This window comes from Coenobita brevimanus, chromosome 5, assembly GCF_032717465.1.
Source record: "Coenobita brevimanus isolate Jiangsu-jjx chromosome 5, ASM3271746v2, whole genome shotgun sequence".
NCBI classification, from domain to species: domain Eukaryota; kingdom Metazoa; phylum Arthropoda; class Malacostraca; order Decapoda; family Coenobitidae; genus Coenobita; species Coenobita brevimanus.
In genome coordinates, this window is record NC_136958.1 from 17,058,677 (window position 1) to 17,078,399 (window position 19,723).

General features: G+C 38.5%; 1 protein-coding gene across 1 annotated transcript in view; it reads right to left on the reverse strand.

The window, feature by feature from the left end:
- LOC145398406 (cytochrome P450 2L1-like) overlaps window positions 1-19,723 on the reverse strand; it is a 115,174-nt gene that overhangs the window by 16,933 nt on the left and 78,518 nt on the right. The window contains exon 13 of the mRNA XM_080271286.1: window positions 2,511-2,742. Coding sequence (XP_080127412.1) covers window positions 2,511-2,742 — 232 coding nt within the window. The remainder of the gene's footprint in view (window positions 1-2,510; window positions 2,743-19,723) is intronic.

The window sequence follows — 19,723 nt, forward strand, 5'->3', positions numbered from 1 at the left end:
GGAAATTTCTGTACTACGTGTAAGGTTCCTTCGTACATAAAAAGTCTGCCTAAATATTCATTTCCACTTTGATGTGGTCCATTTCCAGGGCATACTCTTGGAGGAATAAAGCCCAGCAGGAAAATCGTTGATGTACAGTGTGTGTATATATATATATATATATATATATATATATATATATATATATATATATATATATATATATATATATATATATATATGTATATATATATATATATATATATATATATATATATATATATATATATATATATATATATATATATATATATATATATATATATATATATATATATGGTTGCTCAATCTGTACATGGATGGGGTAATAAAAGAGGTACAAGGTAGGATGTTGGAGTGGCCCTGGTGAGAGAGGATAGTGTTTGGAAACTCTCTGTACTGTTGTCTGCAGATGATAATGTGTTGTTGAGTGAAGCCGAAGGGGAGCCGCAAGGCTTGGTGGATGAGTTTGGGGGAGTGTGTAAGAAACGGAATCTAAAGGTGAATGTAGGAAAGAATAAAGTGATTGTCATTGAGAGAGGTGAAATCAGTGAATGTACAGCGAGGTTGGATGGTGAGGAATTGGAAAATGTTAGTACATTTAAGTACTTAGGTAGTGTGATGAGTAAGGATGGAGGTTTGGAGGGTGACTTGCTTGAAAGGGTACAGCAGGGAAGAAAGGTTGCTGGTTCCTTGAAAGCAATGATAAGAAGTAGGGAAGTGAGCATGGAAGTGAAAAAGTTAATACATGACAGTATTGTGATACCAACTCTAACGTGTGGAAGTGAAGCTTGGACGTTGCTGGAAGGACACAAGTCAAGAGTGAGAGCAGTAGAAATGAGTTACTTAAGAGGAGCCTGGAGAGACAGGCTGGCAAATGAGGATATAAAGGAGCGTTGTGGTGTGAATGTGGATGTGATAGGAAGCGTTAGGAGGAATACACTGAGGTGGTTTGGCCATGTGGAGAGGATGAAGGGTGAAAGACTGACGAAGAGAGTGTATGTGAGTGAGATGGAGGGGAGAATAGGGAGGGGGAGGCCGAGGATGAGATGGAGGGATGGGGTGGAGAGGTATATGAGAGAGGGGTGTGTGAGTTGGGAGCGGGGCAGTGAAATGGCGGGGGACTGGGCGACATGGAGGCGATTTGTTTGTGGCCACCCCGAACGGGATTGAGGCGTCTGGCAATATATATATATATATATATATATATATATACACACACACACACATTCTGATAGAAATTTAAGGGGGAGGGTGATTTGTATATACAGTAGAAGAGTTGAATCTGAACCAACTTTCACTGTGAAATGCCGCGAGGCAGGTATGGGTTCAGGGAGTTCTTTTTCAGTAGTGGAGTAACTCTTCTGAGCAACATTAAACGTTTTATTAAAGTAACAAACAGGTAATTCAGCACCAGATCATTATCTTATAACAGAACTACTTTGGCACCAACACCACTTGAATCAACGGCTAATTATAAAAGTTTATTGAAACTTGGAGCACAGAACACTGGCTGACTATACAGAACTGCACTAATTTTTAAAAATGCCTTTGTCACATTCTGCCTTCCACCGACAATAGATTCTTTTCCGTAACAAATATGTGAGTGAAGCTACAACAGAGAATTTTAAGGCAAACCTCCGTTAGTAACCCACCATATCCATGAATCTCTGCAATTCTCTTTCCTTCTTGTGTTCCCTGAAAATAAAAATAGCCTAAACTTTGGCATTAGGCGAACCTACCTATCCAGTCTTGCCATGTAGCCTAAATACTGAACTTGAGCCTTTACAAAGTCCGACTTCACGAGGCTGATTTTACTGTTTGCAGATGACAGACGTAGCAAGGCATCAAGGTGGATTAAGTTAAGTTTAAGAATTACTGAATATAATCAAATCATCAATGTATGTGACATCCCTTGATATGACTACTAAATTTGTTCAATAGCCTCTGGAACGTGGATGAGGCCTTTTTTTTATACTGTATGACACAACTTTACAGAGGATATTGCTCAGTCCCTTTCGTTATGTGGGACTTGCAAAAGGCCCTTAAGCAATTTTGGTAACGGACATTGCAAAGCCTACATTATCAAAGCAGTCATCTACTCGAGGAGGTGGGTACATGTCTGTCATAGGAAGAGAACTGACCCTACAGTACTCTATGCAATAATGATAGGACCCACTGGGTTTGGATTTGAGGTGACTGGGGAGAACCATTCACTTTGGCATGACTTCATCTACCCTTGTTGCAACATGCAGGTCAACTGCTGTGGGATAATCAAGTTACTGTTTTGGGGGACTAGCAAAGCATAGGGGTTGCTTTACAGGACAGGCATCTCCAGCAGCGACATCGTGCTGTGTTGCATCCGTCAGTCCAGAGGTGTTCCGGGAAACATCAGGACACTTCCCTAGAAAGGTAGTCAGGTCAGCATGTAGTTCTTCTTTTAAATGAAAGTTTACATTACTTTATTAATGCCTCCTGGTTCTCTCTCCAACTAGCAGTCTGGTTCAACGTCAAAAGGCAGCCCAGTTCATTCACCATCTTAGCAGCTGACACGACACATGCATGACTAAGGGGTCTGGTGTCCTCTTGCTCTCGGTACTCCTTCAGCACATTGACATGGCACAACCTTCGTGTCTTGCTCCAGTCTAGGGTCTGAATAAAATAGTTAAAATCACCCACTCTCTTCTCTTCTATACAGGGGCCTGAGAAATTTGCCTGTAATGGCTGTCCACAACAGGGAGTAATACTAGCACCTTGTCTCCAGGGTGAAACACTCTACTATTCGCCTGCTTCCTTTCATCATAACAGCTCTTCAGCTTCTTTTGAGGGGACTCTAAATTTGCGTTTGCTACCCCTAAACTCTAGGCAAGTCTTTTTTTTTTTTTTTTTAATCTGAGAAATAGGTCAGCAAACTGACATGACCTTAATCAACGACCCATTGTTCCCAAACCAGCTTTAGTGGACCTCTCACAATGTGACCAAAAATCAACTGAAAGGGGGAGTAACCTAAGGACTCATTTTGCATCTCTCTAGTTCCAGAGAACAGGATGTGAACACCTTCGTCCTAGTCTTTTTCATGAACAATACAATATTTCTTTTAACTTTTGATTGATAGTGAAATGAAATACTTCTAGTGATCCCTGACTCTGAGGATGGCAACCTGTCGAGGTGACCTGGGAGACCTTCTAACTATTTGAGGCTTTGTCTGAATAATTTTGACCATAACTGTTCCCCTGATCTGATTGCATCTCTTCTGGAGAAGCAAACCTAGTGAAAAAGTTAATCATCTCCTTTACCACTGCTCTAGCTGAAACGTTTCTCAAAATGATGGCTTCAGAATACCGAGTGGCCATGTCCAGCATAGTTAGAATATACTGTTGGTCTGATGAGGTCTTTGTACAGAGGGCTGAAAATATCTAAATGGACTCTAGTGAACTGGGCATCAAAGACAGGAAGAGGAACCAAAGGCACTACAGGAATAGGATTGTCACTCTTATTGACAGTCTGGCAGGTATGACATGACTTAAAATTCCGGGAAATGTCTCGGCGAATTCCAGGCCAGTAGAAATGTTGCCAGATGCGAGGCAGTCTTCGTCACCCCTAACTGTCCTGCCAAAGAAGAATCACGAGCATTTACTTGAGTTTCTTGCCTCCATCCCTTTAGAACAACCACTTGATGTACATTTTCCCTTCATCATTATGAGCAGCGTGGGGGATAAGGGTCTCTACTACCGACGCATCTACACACCATTCTCTCATAGGTAGAAGCACTCAGACAGCTCAGTCTCTCAGTCTTCCTCATTCCCCACAGAGTCAATCAAAACTTCAATCTTTTGATCAGACATCTGCATCTCAGCCAGTCTTAGACCTGCACTACAGTGTGGGAAACCCTTAACTTGAGGGTTAGTCAGCTGGGTAAAGAAAATATCATCAAGAGAAATATTTGGTACTTTATTAGTATTATCACTATCAAGACGGAATTATGCCATCATGGCTCTAGTTACAGCACAGGCAAGGAGCAGTGTCCGGCATTCAACTTCCAGTTCTTTGGCCCTCTCCTCATTTATGGGACTTCTTGATACATATTGTGCTGCACTCGCTTTTCCTCCTTTCACAGGTAGCTTGTTCATGATGTCCACATGCATTGGACCTGTAACTAATTTTGACTGGACCTTCACGTCATTTAGAAGGACAAAGGACAGACACATAATTAACTGTTGCATGTCATAAAACACATTCATCAAGGATAAGCTACATCTGTTATCCCCTTCAGCATAAGAGACTGTGAAGTACTTATCTTTTGGAGTTAAGTGACTTCCCTAGTATTTTCACCACCAGTTGACACTAGCAAACTGGGTGTCTTGAAGGAAGTCATTCTTATGAAGTATTATTAGCAGTTTCATGAATTCCTGATTGTTGCACTATCCCAGTCTCAATAACGTTCATTGATAGCTCTGTAGGAGTCTGACTGTCAACAACTGACCTCCACTCGTGCTTCACCTTTACTGAATACCTGCTGAGGATGTGTCTGCCCACGTCAGTCTAGTTATTTGTGGTTACACAGTTTCAGTATTAGCATTCCTTCAATTATCAGAGCAATAGACTTATATCTGTTACTTCCTCTTATTTTTTTCCAACACTCTTACTCAACATGGCCCTTTCTATTACAAAACTGACAAAACTTCTAACTGGTACTTTGGCAACTATGTTCCCATTCTCCTTGATGGAACTAACATGCTCTGGGTTTTTTCTAGTAGCAATTCAAGTTCATTTTCATTGGTTTGTAAAAAGGATTTTACACAGAAGAATTCGTCCACTCTCCTATATCTACCAGATAAGCGAAGCTTAAAATCGTATTTGTAAACAGTACCATAATTGTTTGCCACGAAAGTTGTTTCAGCCAGGCTATCCACCTCTTTCTCAACTAGGTGATTGCCAGCATCACTGGCAATATTCTTAATGAAGTTCTCCAAGGTCAAAAGTTCTTTCAGCTTAGAAAAATCTTTTGTTAATTATCTGAGAGTACAGCCACTGATGAAATAAATATTGTAGTACTCGGGCATTTGCCACATGAGTCTAATATTTTCATTCGTAGGTGGTTCTGAACTCGAGCCTGTAAACATTTGGTACAGGTTCATAAGTCTTAAGAACTGCACCCTTTACCATCTCACAAACGGCAGATTGATCAACTGATAATGCAATATAGGGATGCTGTGCTTGACCCTTAAATACACTCTGCAGTAATATCGATCAAGAGTTTCGAGGCTAGGAAAGACGATGTGTCACCTCTCCAATAATTTGGAAGTATCTGGTGACATCGCTCCCCCCCCCCCTTTGTTTTATGCCTCCGACTTTGGGCATAGGCAGGGCTGCCATTTACGGAAATTCGTCTGCTAGCACGGAAAAAACAGAGCATCGATGACGTATACGGATGATTGTGACGTCAGACATCCGTTCCACGGAAAATACGGATTTTCTCTTTATTTTGCAAATTTCTCTTATTTACGCGAAGTGAATGCCTATGTTTGGGGTTTTTAATTGTGTATACACTTAATACACCCCTTCCTGGATTGAGGCGTCTAGTAATAGATAGATAAACCTTTATTTGAATGTATAAAATAATATATTAATGTTATGTTAATTGATTGCTTAGCATGAAGTATTATTGGTGTTATTTGATTGTTTAAATTTACCAGTTTAGCCTAGGTCATATTGTTGCTATGCCATGATTTCGTGTAGGCCCTACACAATAAATCATTTTTGAAGCTCATGGAATTTACCCTATTTATTTAATTAATGATCATATATATAATTGCCAGATAGTATATTATATAGCTTTATGCGATAATGTAAACAAGGTTGCACGAGATTAATGTTTGACTAACTGGAAAAACAAGGACTAATGTGAATAAGATACATAAATGGTAGGCTTTCGTCTGTTAGTCATAGTTACACCCACAGAGTTACGCCAATTGACAAAGAAAACGATATGACGTCATATATCCTTAAACGAGCTATCTGTGAGTGGCCAGGGTCTCTGACCAGTCAGAGTGCACGGAATTTCCTCACACGGAAATCAGACAGCCCTGCATAGGCTTCACAGCCTGCTCCCAGAGCCCAGTAGCCCTTCTTCATACCATACACCTCTAAATGTCACCACTTCGGCGCTAACATATTGAATACATTGTAGGGCTGTCTCATATAGGACTGGTGTATTGGTATTAGAGGGAGTATTTTACGATATGTCGGCGGGTTTTCTGGTCGATCAGTAAAGTCTGATTTTATGGAATTTAGATCCTTAAACTGTTCCCTGCCCCAGTTGAGATTTGAACCTGGGTGCGGTAGGACTGCAGGCCACCCCTCTACCGACTGAGCTACTGCCTCCCCCCAGTGCTCACAAATGGGAATGATTAACCTTATTTTCTTGGTAACATCAAAAGAGTTAGTATCAGAGGTGTCACAAGGACAAGGTGAGTCACCAAGCTGCCTCAGTCTGTACTCATGATTAATTTCAAATTGTTTCTCACATACTTGAAATGATCTCATTCGCAACTGAATTTTGGCTAACTCAGGTTGTGTACTGACACTAATATTAATGGTATTAATATTACATTATAAGCAGAAACACTATGGACAGATGGCTCTCCTTCCAAAAACTAAGGATTCCTCTCAAAACACTACAGGTATGTTCTTCTTCCCTTTGCTAATGACCAGTTGTGGTATGATCAATTTCAAAATATTCACTCACCCTTAACACGGTGTCCTGAATGAAGCTAAGTAAATTAGGCTTATTAATACTGATGGCACATTTCAATCCTACGACCAGAGTAACCACCTTAAGCACTAATTCAGTAAGATTTTCCACCTCAGACTGTCTAGGCTCTGTTTGCAAAAATGCTTGTACATCATCAAAATTCGCCAGCGCCATGACAGATGATTATATAACTAGGTTCAAAGCAAAATCACCATTTTATCCTTGATGAGGTCACCATTTTAATTCTGTTACGAACCGAGCAGGGAGATTTCTATTACTGATGGCACAGATTAAAGACAATGACAGTTAAACAAGCAATCCTTACTCTACCAACAAAATGGAGGAAATGCAGGAGGCAGAAAAGGAGATGAAAGCAGGGAAAGCTGCAGGTATGGATGGGTGTGCTGTGGAATGCCTGAAAGATGGTGGGACGACTATTGTTGAATTGCCTGCAAAATTATTGAATGTGTGCTTTGTGCAAGGTATGGTGCCAGTTGACTGGGCAAGTGCTTTTGTGGTCCAGTTGTATAAAGGTAAGGGTGATATGAATGAATGTACTAGCTTTAGGGGTATAAGTCTGTTGAGTGTTGTAGGTAAGGTGTATGGCAGAGTGTTAATTAAGAGAGTTAGAAAGGGTACAGAGGGAGTGATTGGTGATGAGCAGTGTGGCTTTATGAAAGGGAGGCGATGCATGGATCAGGTGTTTGGTTTCAGACAGCTGTGTGAAATGTATTTAGTGAAAGGTAAGGATGTGTTTTGGACGTTCATGGATTTAGAGAAAGCGTATGATAGAACTGATGGAGAGGCTTTGTGGACTGTTTTAAGACTGTATGGACTTGATGGTAGGTTACTAAAAGGAGTGAAAAGTTTTTATGTAAATAGTAGAGCGTGTGTAAGAGTGGAAAATACTGTGAGTGATTGGTTTCCCGTGAGAGTGGGGCTGCGACAGGGAAGTATGATGTCGCCTTGGTTGTTTAATATTTATATAGATGGTGTTGTAAGGGAGGTGAATGCAAGAATGTTAGGTGGAGGTTTGAGTCTGGTGAATGATGATGGTAGAGATTGGAATCTGAAGCAGCTGCTGTTTGCGGATGATACTGCACTGGTAGCTGATTCAGAGGAGAGATTGAAACAGTTGGTAGAGGAGTTTGGAAGGGTGTGTGAAAGGAGGAAATTGAAAGTAAATGAGAATAAGAGTAAAGTGATGAAGTGTAGATGGTAGGAGGATGAATATAGTTTTGAATGGTGGGTTGCTTGAGGAGGTAGAGTGTTTTAAGTATTTAGTGTCACATGTTGCTGTGGATGGAAGAATAGATGTATAAGTGAAGTTTAGAATGAATGAAGTAGGAAAGGTGCTGGGAGGAATGAAAAAAGTGCTTAGATGTCGTTCGCTTAGAATGGGTATAAAGAGAAGGCTGTATGAGGGCGTTGTGGTAACGACTGCGTTATAAGGGGCTGAAACATGGAATATGGGTGTGGCAGTGGGGAAAAGTTTGAATGTAATGGAGATAAGGTATCTGAGGAGTATGTGTGGAGTGACGCTTATGGATCAAATGAGAAATGATGAAGTGCGAAGGAGAACTGAGTTGTGTAGGAGATGGTTGATCGAGTTGAGCAGAGGGTTTTGCGTTGGTTTGGGCATATGGAGAGAATGGATACGGTAATGAGCGATTGGTGTAAAAGATGATGTGAGAGGTGTAAGGCTGAGAGGCAGACCACGAATAGGATGGATGGACAGTGTGAAGAGAGCGTTGGATGTGAGAGGGATGTCTGTTGAACAAGGAAGAGTGGCTGTGCATGATAGAAATGAAAGGAAATTGTGAATGAATAAATGATCATGCAGCCGTGAGGGGATATTCTCCCGCATTTGGTCTGATCAGCTGATCATGTCAGGTGCGGGTAAGAGGATGGGTCCATTATGATGTGGCAGGGGTAAACCAGCTCTGCTGTCGGGTCCTGCTGCGGATGTCACTGATTGCACTCCGTAGTTGACCCTCGTGCGGTGTGGTTTGGTGAGGATCTGCCCCTTCTCCCCTTTGGGGCTAAGCTGCGAATGAATGTGTTTGAGTGGATGATTAAGTTGGGAGTGTGTCGTCCTGTCTCGGCTACCTCCCTTTCCTTAAGGGAAGCAGCCTGGGTACAGTATATACCTAGATAGATAAACTAACAAAATCTCTGCACAACACACCAAAGAATTAAATTCGTTCATTTAATAAACAGGAGCACAGTGAGACACCTCTATCCTAATTAGAATTTCTTACAAACATACTCAAACAAGAAATGTCAAACACTTTTGCAAACACAGTGCTAAATGGAAACAGTTTGATTACTTGGTTGCTATGTACTAGTTAATATAAATACAAATAATATAATTACAAATTCTTGACTTACGCCTTGTGGTCTTGCAGTACTTCTTGCATTGTATCACTAAACTAAGAGAGGGACTTGGAGGAGGTTGGTAGTGAAAGTAGTCGTGTAGCCCTTCTCGAAATATCAGACAGCTGCATTATATCTGTTTCCAAACAACCTCTAAAGGGGGTTGCCAAAACAGATCATTTTAATAGGACTTGTCACTGCAGTCTATGGGGGTGGTTCTCATCAACTGGGTAGCGCTCCGCCTTTCTCTCCTCGTACGAGTAATTCGATGCGGGATGACCCTTATTATCGCTGATACGCCATGCTCCAAAATGGGTCGCATCTGAGTCAATACAGTGAGCAGCAGAGATAAGTTTTGGCTAAACTCAACATTCACATGGCTGATTCCTCAGATTAGACCAGTGGCCAGACAGCGACCAGTATCACTGTACCCGATAGCTTCTCTTGCTTGTACTTTTTCTTGCACGTAATACTTTCTCCTTCTTTGATGTTTTCCTGTACCTGATACTTTCTCTTGTTTTACTTTTTCTTTTACTTGATATTTTATCATGCATTTACAGTTTCTTGTACGTGATACTTTTTGTTTTTACTTTTTCCTGTATCTAGAACTTTTGCCTAATATTACACTCTCCTGTATTTCAGTGTTTATACAACGTGACTTAGTGTAGTGGTGTTTCATTAGCGATAGCAAACATAAAATGTAAATATTATCATCGAGAAAGCTCTAGTACTCTAGAGTTATTTACTCCACTCTGCGTGTCGTAGGTCGCCAATGGTGTAAAATATTGTCACCATCAATACTCATGGCCCGGTCAGTTCTGGTATTTTGGATAATCTAGCAGCAGACTTTTTTATTGTTTAGCTGTGAGTGAAACATAAGAGCCTGAGAGTATTAACACATATCACTGAACTGAAAGGATTGAGCTCAGTATATCCTTCATGTTTCAGATCGCACGTCTCCTACCTTGTCTAAATTTGGGGTCTATTGTTAAACATTAAGGAAATTAGGAAATTTTGACCTCTTCTCTACCTAGCTTTGTTTGTAATTGCTTGTGCGTCCAGCTGTGTGTGTGTGTGTGTGTGTGTGTGTGTGTTCTTACCTAATTGTTCTTACCTAATTGTATCTTTACAGGAATGAGTCAAGCTCGTATTGTCCCGTGTCTTAGACCATATTTATCGTACATATCCTTAAATTTGTGAATTGTTTTGGCACACACTATTTCATTCGGTAGTGCATTCCATTGATCAATTACTCTGTTTGGGAAACTGAGTTTCCTTACGTCTTTATCACCTCTCTTCTTATGCAGTTTTTTGCAGTGTCCTCTTGCTGATGCTTCTCCATATGTTAAGTAATCATTTATGTCTATTTTCTCATTTCCTGATATGCACTTATATAGCATTATCATGTCACCTCTTTTCCTTCTCTCCTGTAGTGTTGGTAGATTCAGTTTATTTAGTCTTTCTTCATAGCTTAGGTCCCTTAAGCTTGGTATCCATCTTGTAGCGGCCCTTTGAACTTTTTCAATCTTGTCTATATGCTTTTTGAGATGAGGACTCCAGACTACTGATGCATATTCCAGGGTTGGTCTGATGAATGATGTTATTATCCTTTTTAGCATGTCTTCATTTATGTATGTGAATGCTATTCTCATATTTGCAAGCAGTGTATACATGTTCCGTACCTTCTCGCTGATGTGGTCAGCCGGAGATAGTCTGTTATTGATAATCACACCTAGGTCTTTCTCTCTTTCTGATGTGTATAGGGTTTTATTTCCTAACTTATAATCCCAATCAGGTCTTTTTCCACTTTTACCAAACTTGATTACATGACACTTGTCCACATTGAATTCCATTTGCCATGTACTACTCCATTCATGAAGTTTATTTAATTCTTCTTGTAGCTCCCTACAAGAGTCTGTGCTAGTAATTCTCCTTTGTATTTTTGCATCATCTGCAAACATATGCAGATAGCTCTCATTTCCAGTGTTACTGTTTATATCATTTATGTACACTAAAAACATGATTGGTGCCAGCACCGAACCCTGTGGTACTCCACTAGTCACTTCTTTCCATGATGAGTAGTTTCCTCTTAGTACTGTCCTCATTTCTCTTTATATGAGAAAGTCTTGCATCCAACAAAACAGTTTGCCTCGAATTCCTCCTTGATGGTACAGCTTCCATAAAAGTCTTTGGTGTGGTACTGTGTCAAAAGCTTTCTTGAAATCTAAATATATACTGTCCACCCATCCTTCCCTTTCCTGTATTGTGTTTGTTACTCTGTCATAGTAGCTCAACAGATTAGTAACACATGATTTTCCTTTTCTGAAACCAAACTGTCTTTCTGTTATCATACTGTGTTTTTTTAGATGATTTACCCAAGCTTTTCTTATAAGTTTTTCTAATACCTTGCTTACAACACTAGTCAGTGATACTGGTCGGTAGTTGAGAGGATTTTGTCTATTTCCTTTCTTGAATAAGGGGACTATATTTGCTTTTTTCCAAATATCAGGTAGTTTCCCTTGACTCAAAGATTTCTTGAAAATTAAAAATAATGGTTTACTTAACTCATTTGCACATTCTCGTAACACCCAACATGAAATTTCATCAGGACCACTTGCTTTTCCTCTGTCTAATCTACTTAACTCCTCTTGTATTACTTTTTCTGCTATTTGTATATCTGGTAGTATGTGTGGACATGCGTGTTCCACATAGTCTCTCTCAAAATTTTTTTCTTCTGTAAAACTAATTGGAAATTCTTATTTAGTGCTTCACAAATATCTTTCTCTTGTGTATAAGTGATTCCCTCGTCCGTGATGGATTGTATTATATCTTTTACTTTGGTTTTGCTTCTGATATAGCTGTAAAACAGCTTTGGTTGATCACTACTTTTATTTATTATATCCTCCTCAAACTGTTTTTGGGCTTCCCTCCTTATTCTTGTATAGTCGTTTCTTGCCTGTTTGTAATTATTATATGCCCTTTCACTATTGTGTCTTCTGTATCTATTCCACAACAAATCTCTTCTTTCTTTAGATTTTTTACATTCTGTATTGAACCATTTCTGTATTTTCTTATCTGCTTCTTTGTGCTGTGGGATGTAATTCTGGACTCCTATTTCATAAAATTCACAAAATTTTTTATATACAGCATTTAAATCTTGTCCTCTAAGCTCATTTTCCCAATCAACTTCTAAGAAATACTTCTTTAGGTCTTGATAATTTCCCTTTTTATAGTTTAGTCTCTTTTTGTAACTGTCAGTGCTGTTTACTATGTCATATGCTATCCTGAAGTTATAATTTAGTACTGCATGATCGCTTTTGCCGAGTGGAGGGTGATATATTAAACTGTCAATGTCATTTTCTTGCCTAGTAAATATTAGATCTAGCACTGAAGGTACATCAAGTCCTCTTTTTCTAGTGGTTTCCCTCACATGTTGCGTTTAGAAAAACTCTTGTACGAGATCCAGGAGCTTTTGGTCCCAGCAGCTTTCTTGGCTATTTATATCTAGAGTATTCCAATTTATATTTGTATTGAAATCCCCAGTTAGTATAATTCTTTCCGATTTCTCTTCCATTTTATGTAGCAAGGATCTTATACTCTGAATTGTACTCTCTGCTAGGTCCTCATATTCGTCTCTTTCCCATGTGTTTGATTTGGGTGGCATATACAAATTGGCTACAATTACTTTACCTTCAGATGTGTCGATCTCTACTGCAATCAGTTCTACTTGTGATGGTATATCTAGGTTTATTTCCTTGACTTTTAGATTTTTCTTAGTTAATATTATAATTCCTCCTCCTTTTTTAAATTTCTGTCTCTTCTCCATATATTGTATTCCTCTAAGTTTAGTATGTCATTGGATAACCTTGGTGTTAATTTTGTCTCAGTTAGGCATATTATTTGTGGTTCATTTTCTCTGACATAATCATTCATCTCTAGTAATTTAGATACCATTCCATCCACATTTGAGTACATCAACTTTATCATTTTGTTTATATACTTGTCATGACATGGTTCTACTAACTTCCTCCTTTTTCTTCCATCCTGTTTGTGTACCACTTTCGTACCTGCAATCCTATTACTTTGTAAAAAAATTTCTTCTTGTCCTCTTCTGATTTTCCCTCATTTTTTGTTTTTGCTTCCTCCCTTTTCTCTTTCAGTAATTCCAGTTCCTCTTGTGTTAGACATCTTTTTATCCATACATTTTTGAACTCCTCTTTTTCCATAAGATTCTTTGCATTTTTTAGTATCTCTTCCACAGTGTTTACACTCTGGAAAGTCACCTTTAGAGGTCTTGTCTTGCTTTTCTCGTATTTCCCTAACCTTTTGTGTTCCTCTATGTCTTTACTACAGATTTCCTCTGATACTTCTTTCAGTAAGTTCATTACATTTGCCATCTCCTTTTTGTCTCTAGTGATTTTGTTTTTAATTTCTTCCTCTTCTATACCAGTGATTACTATTGATTTATTTATTTCTACTGAATCTCTGACTAACTTTGGATTGTTTTGTGTGTGTGTGTGTGTGTGTGTGTGTGTGTGTGTGCGGGTCATCTGTTTAGCACTCTAAATCAATGAAACTTAATTAGGAACACCACAACACAGACAAACGACTCCGTGCCTGCAGCTAATCACAGCCCCGTGCTTTTCACTGCCACCTCGCCACTGGCCAGCATTGTAAACATGTCATCTCTCTCGGCCAATCAGAACCCAACACAATTTACACGCTCAGTTCCTATTGGCTGTCTTGTGGTGGACATAGTTTAGTGCCTCAGGGTTCATAGGGGTGTCATATTAGGGAGTCCGCACGCATGCAGTCACACAACTATGCACATATGCACACATTCTCTCTCTCTCTCTCTCTCTCTCTCATGGTTTTAACTGACATACCTAACGGTCAACATAAAACCAAGTTAAATACACACACTACTCGACCCTGTTCGTCACTCGTGATATATCTCAGTCGCTTCACGTAATGCCTCCTACGGATAACTGAGAGCGAAGGTTTCCCATCATAAGTCAAAGTGACAGCGTTTATACAAAGTTCCTTGTAGGATCTGATTTTTATTAAACAAAATCGCTGCCACCTCTCCGCGGAACTTTTATCTTCATATCATCATCATTATCCTTCCCCTCCTCCTCCTCCTCCTCCGCATCATCATCATCATCGTAGGGTGGATCGTTTTTATACTTTTTTTTAAATTTAAAATCCAGCAGTGCCCAAAAGTTGTGTACTCACGAGAAAAAAATCACAGTGAAATAAAACTTTTCTACAACAATAATTTCTGCCTCCCCAACAAGCTCAAAAAATGAAAACTCAAGTAAAAAACATGGTATTTGCAGGATTTTTTAAAACAACAAACCAGTCGTAAATCATATAGCAATAGTTATAAATGTCTTCTAATTTGCAGCCTAAACACACAGAAATTCTGCTTCATATTAATATGTTCTGCTTCCCCAATTTGGAATTATTTTTTTAAAAAATTCATAAAATTTCTTTTTTCAAAATATTCTTAAAATCACAAAAGTTACAAAGTTACTTCTAATAGCTGAAAATGAAATGCATGCCGCTTAAATGACTGTGTAAAGTCTCAGTGCTCTAGTATAACAACTTGTACCTCCCCTGATTAGCATAAAGTCAGGCAGTGCATACACTCCACACGCGTACAGACCATGTTTTTTCTCATATTACATGTGTCCTCTTTTTCTTTCGCTTTCAGTCAGCCTTCACTTATCTGTTATTGAAGTAGCGCCTCAGAAGTTTGCCTCCAGCAGACAGGTCTGATTAGATTCAGTACTGAGTAAGGATGACATCCCAAGAAACAAAACTTTCGAGTCTGTGTCCAATTTTGGAGACACCAGACGATATAAATATGAACTGTCTTCCAACATATAATGATGTAATGAGATTCTATCTATATGTACGGCAGAATTTTAAGACATCTAAAAAGGAACCAATAATTTCTGAGACTAGTGTCTCCATCATTTCAAAGTTAAAGGCTCTGTGGTAGAAAGCTTCTATTCCAACGGTCTCTGTTAGCGTATTTGGCAGATGCTGAAAAGCTATGACAACAAACACAAAATACTACAGAAACCAGCAAAAGGAAGGAAGAACGTTCAAAGTTATCAAGACAAAGTTTAAGCTTTTCAAAAAGATTCTCAGAACAAACTATTTGATGTTGCTGCTTGCAAATGGAAGGACTTCAAAAATTGCACGTGTGAGGAGAGAAGAATGCCACACATGGTGCGTGAATTTTTAATGGGCCAGAGAACAAAAAGAACAATGGTTACTGAATCTTTGGAGGCTACCACAACTAAAAGAAATGTAAAACGATTGAGCAGAAAAAAAGCAACACCTGGTTCCAGTTCAAGCAATGACTTGTGTGAAATTTAATTATATTGCAATACAAGTTCAGCAAATGAAGACAGGGAAGATGATTTTTCTCAAGAACTTCCTATTCCAGGAAACAAGAACTAAAAGGAAAGAGCAAGAAAAGATGCCTGTGATCTCTTGCTATTGCGTGTGATAGTGGTGTATTATCTGACAGAGTTGCTGCTGCTGTGTCAAGTGCTGTTCTTGTCGACCTTGGTGTGAGAAATCAGACAGAAGGAGTTATGGACATAAATAAAATAAGGAGAGCATGTACAACAGCAAAAGCTGAAATTCAGAGACAAGAAAAGGCAATGCAACCACTCATTAGCATCTATTTTGATGGCCGTGAAGATAAAACACTAATAAATGAAGGAACAGGAAGAACTCTGCGTGAAAGGACAGTGAACGAAGAATACATCACTGTTTTGCAAGAGCCTACTTCACAGTACTTAGGGCATGTCTACCCATCCTCGGGAACAGCCGAAAACATCTTTACTGAAATGTTAGACTTCCTTCACTCGAATAAAGTTGACACATCAAAGATGAAGGCAATAGGTTGTGAAGGAACAGCGGGAAATACAGTACAAAAGAGTGGTGTGGTTGTCATAATGATGAGGGAACTGAAAATGAAAACACCACTGCAATGGGTCATTTGCCTGTTTCGTGCTAATGAACTTCCTCTACGGCATTCGATCGCTGAATTAAATGGACCAGCAACTGAACATAGAAGATTCACAGACCAATTGGAAAGCTCCTTTTAAAATGCGAAAAACTTCCTGTTGTGAATTTCAAAACTGTTGAAGCAGAAGGTATTGAGAATGATTCTGCAGATTTGAGAACCGATCAGGGATACTTATTGGATATTTACAATGCCGTGTCTAGAGGTCACGGTGATTAGTCACTGGCTTAACGAAGTCCGAGCAAATTAGCTTATTCGAGATGATTAACAACGGCAAATACAGTTCTGTGACTGTACATTACAACAGAAGAACCATCAGAGACTCTTGAAAAGATCAAACAATTCATTGTGAAAGTTTATGAACCAATGTGGTTCAAGATCAACAAATATTCTTCTCTGAAGTTTGTATCGAAACACCTTTATTAAACCATCTCTTGTGCAAAATCTCTCCCTCCTGATGTGTTTAAGATTGTAAAACCAGTGATTCAAAGGAACACATGTTTTGCTTATCCCGAGAATCTTTTGACAAGCATGATCTTTGACGACGATGAACACTTCAGAGAGTTGGGCTGGTGAGGGGTTTTAAATGCAAGGGAACATTCAGATGAGAGGAGCAGAATATTCAAAATTTCACCATCAACCCTGATGCTGGAAGTTACCACCACATGATAAACTGGCATGACAGCACTGGCTAAGTGACAGAACCAACTCTCTCTACCGATTTGCCAAGGGATGACATCAACAAAATGGTGAAAAGTGGGGTATTTCCTGTTGGTATTGTTCCACAGGCTGATATTCCGTCATAAACAGGCTGTGGAACTATATCAAGCTGGTGACAGAAGACTCTCCATTAGTGGTCGGGGCACAGAAAGGAGATGGTTTAATTAGAACTACTCTTTCGTCAGGCAAAAAAAAAAAATGTGACACAGATCCACAATTCAAATCCCTTTCTGATATGCAGATAAATTCAAGTAAGATAAGGTGGATGGGCTGGGTTCAGGTGGAACTCAAAATAGAGCCAACTCCATGTGGCGAGTTCTGGGTTATTTTGTTAGTATATTTTAAGCACTTGACGGAAATGCAATGTATTCCTAGGATATCTCATCATGGTTACCTAAAACTTTAAACTCTAGAATAAACAGAAAATATGATAATAGATTAAAATAGAGCATTTGGGAGAGGGGGGGCAGATGTTAAGCTACAACACTTAGATTTTTAACGCAGTCATTTATGCTAACATTACTGTACATTTTTAACCATTAGAATCATATTTGCCACTTTTGTGATATTGAGGAATATTTCGAGAAATGGTTAAAATTTATGAAAATCTGATTATAGATTCCTAAGTTGGGGAGACTGATTTTATTAAATAGCAAGTATATATATTCTACAAGCTAAGTTTGAAAATGTGAAGATATAACTATTGGTATATGATTTACTTTTTTTTTTTTATGCGAGGAAGAAGGAATCAAAGGCCAAATGACTTGTGATATAAAAAAAAATATGAAAATGCTGTTTTTGCCCTAGATTTTTTACATTTTTAAGCTCGTTGGGGAGGCAGAAGATACTGTTGCACAAACATTTTATTTCACTCCGAATTTTTTCTCATGAGTACACAGCTTTTGAGCACTACTGGATTTTGAATGTCAAAAAAATGTAAAAACGATCCAGCCTATCTTCATATCATTTTTCTTCTTCTTCTTCTTCTTCTTCTTCTTCATGTATATGGCAAAGATTACTGTTTTGTAAGGATTATTACTATTTTTCTTTGCACTTTTTTATTTTTTAGAGCTTGATCATATTCAAGAAGGTATACTAGGGTAACCCAAGTACTTGTGCTAAATATGAATGATCTTGACCTATTTTTGAAGGTCATATACTTATTTTTGGTGCAAAAATTTATGTTTTAAAACTAAAGTGTCTCTGAAACTAATTGAAATACAGTTTTTAGATTGAAAGTCCTATGATAAAAGAGCTTGATGAGAATTTTGGCTGAATATTTTGTTATTTAGCTTACTGAAAAGTGCCGAATTCAAATCTGCTCAGAATTTTCTTTGTAACACGTTGTTAAGAAAACCACAAAAGCTGTAATGCTGTAACTTTATAGAAATATATCTGTGGTCCCTCTCATTATCTAAGAGGAATGCGGTTACAGTTAAGCGTGCAAGCAGCCAGTTATTGGGACAAAATAAGTGTACCCATGCTTCATTTATTTCTACCACATATCTGTCTTCAGACCTTGTTAATATTACACAAGAAGCTACCTTAGGGTAATGTAAGTACACATGAAGGTTTTAGGCAGTGAAAATAAAAGCAGAATTTGCATAACTACAAAGACAAATTAATACCATAAATAGTTACAATAAAGCTTAACCAACGTATTGTGGCTACACTGTAAGTAAACAGGTAACTAGTTAAGGTTTGCTATATATATGGTGAAGATTATTGTTTTGGTATCAATATTTTTCTGTGCACTTTTTTTCTTAGATGTTGATATTATTCAGGAAAGTAACCTAGGTAGGGTAACCCACGTACTTCTGACAAATATATATTGTCAGGACTCTAAAATATCTTAATACATAATAGCTAGCAACATACATATATAGTCTAGAAGTTAGGTCAATGTCAAACCTAGGGGCCAAAAGGAAATGACGTTAGCATCTCTCCAGAATGCCTCTCACGAGCAAAATAGCCCACGAACAGCGCCTCGTGACCATACACACACATACAGGCTTCTAGAACATTTCAACAACAGTATAGCACACGTGACACGGACCCTGCTAAACGAGAATGTTGGAATCTGAGCTCAGAAGGGGACTGGCCATAGAACCGGCAGGTAGTGGAGAGAGCGAATAAGAAGAGGGGTCCAACTAGACTTAGTTAGTATATTAAGCCCCTGTATAATACATACCCTGCTCAACTTAGACTTTCTCTGAAGATAATAAATCAAGATCAACTCCCTGTACTCATCTTTAACTCCTCCTGCTCTTCAATTACCAAAATAACTTTAACCAAAACTCAAGACTCACCTATTACAAAATTAAAGAGTTACATATATATAAATGTTGGCTACGAATCTCCAACAATATGACCATGACCTATTATCGAACATCATAAACTCATTTATGGTACAAAAACTGCATATTTTAAAGTGAGAGATCTCAGAAACTAATTGAGATATAGCTACTTAGCTGAAAATTCTTTGATAAAGAAAAAAAAAAAGTTTGCTGAGAATTTCAGCTGAATATTTTGCCATTTAGCCAAGTGGAGAGTACCAATTTCAAATCTGCTAAGTATTTTCTTTGTAACATGTTTTAGACAAAATAACAAAAACTGTAAAGCTGTAACTTTACACAAATATAGCTGTGGTTCCTCTCATTATCTGAAAGGAATATGGGTACAGTTAAGCATAAAGTTAGCCAGTTATTGAGACAAATGTAGAACGTATCCATGCTTCTTTTTTTTTCCCCTTCACAACTTTGTCTTCAGATCTTGTTATTACACAAGAAGCTTCATAACTACAATCT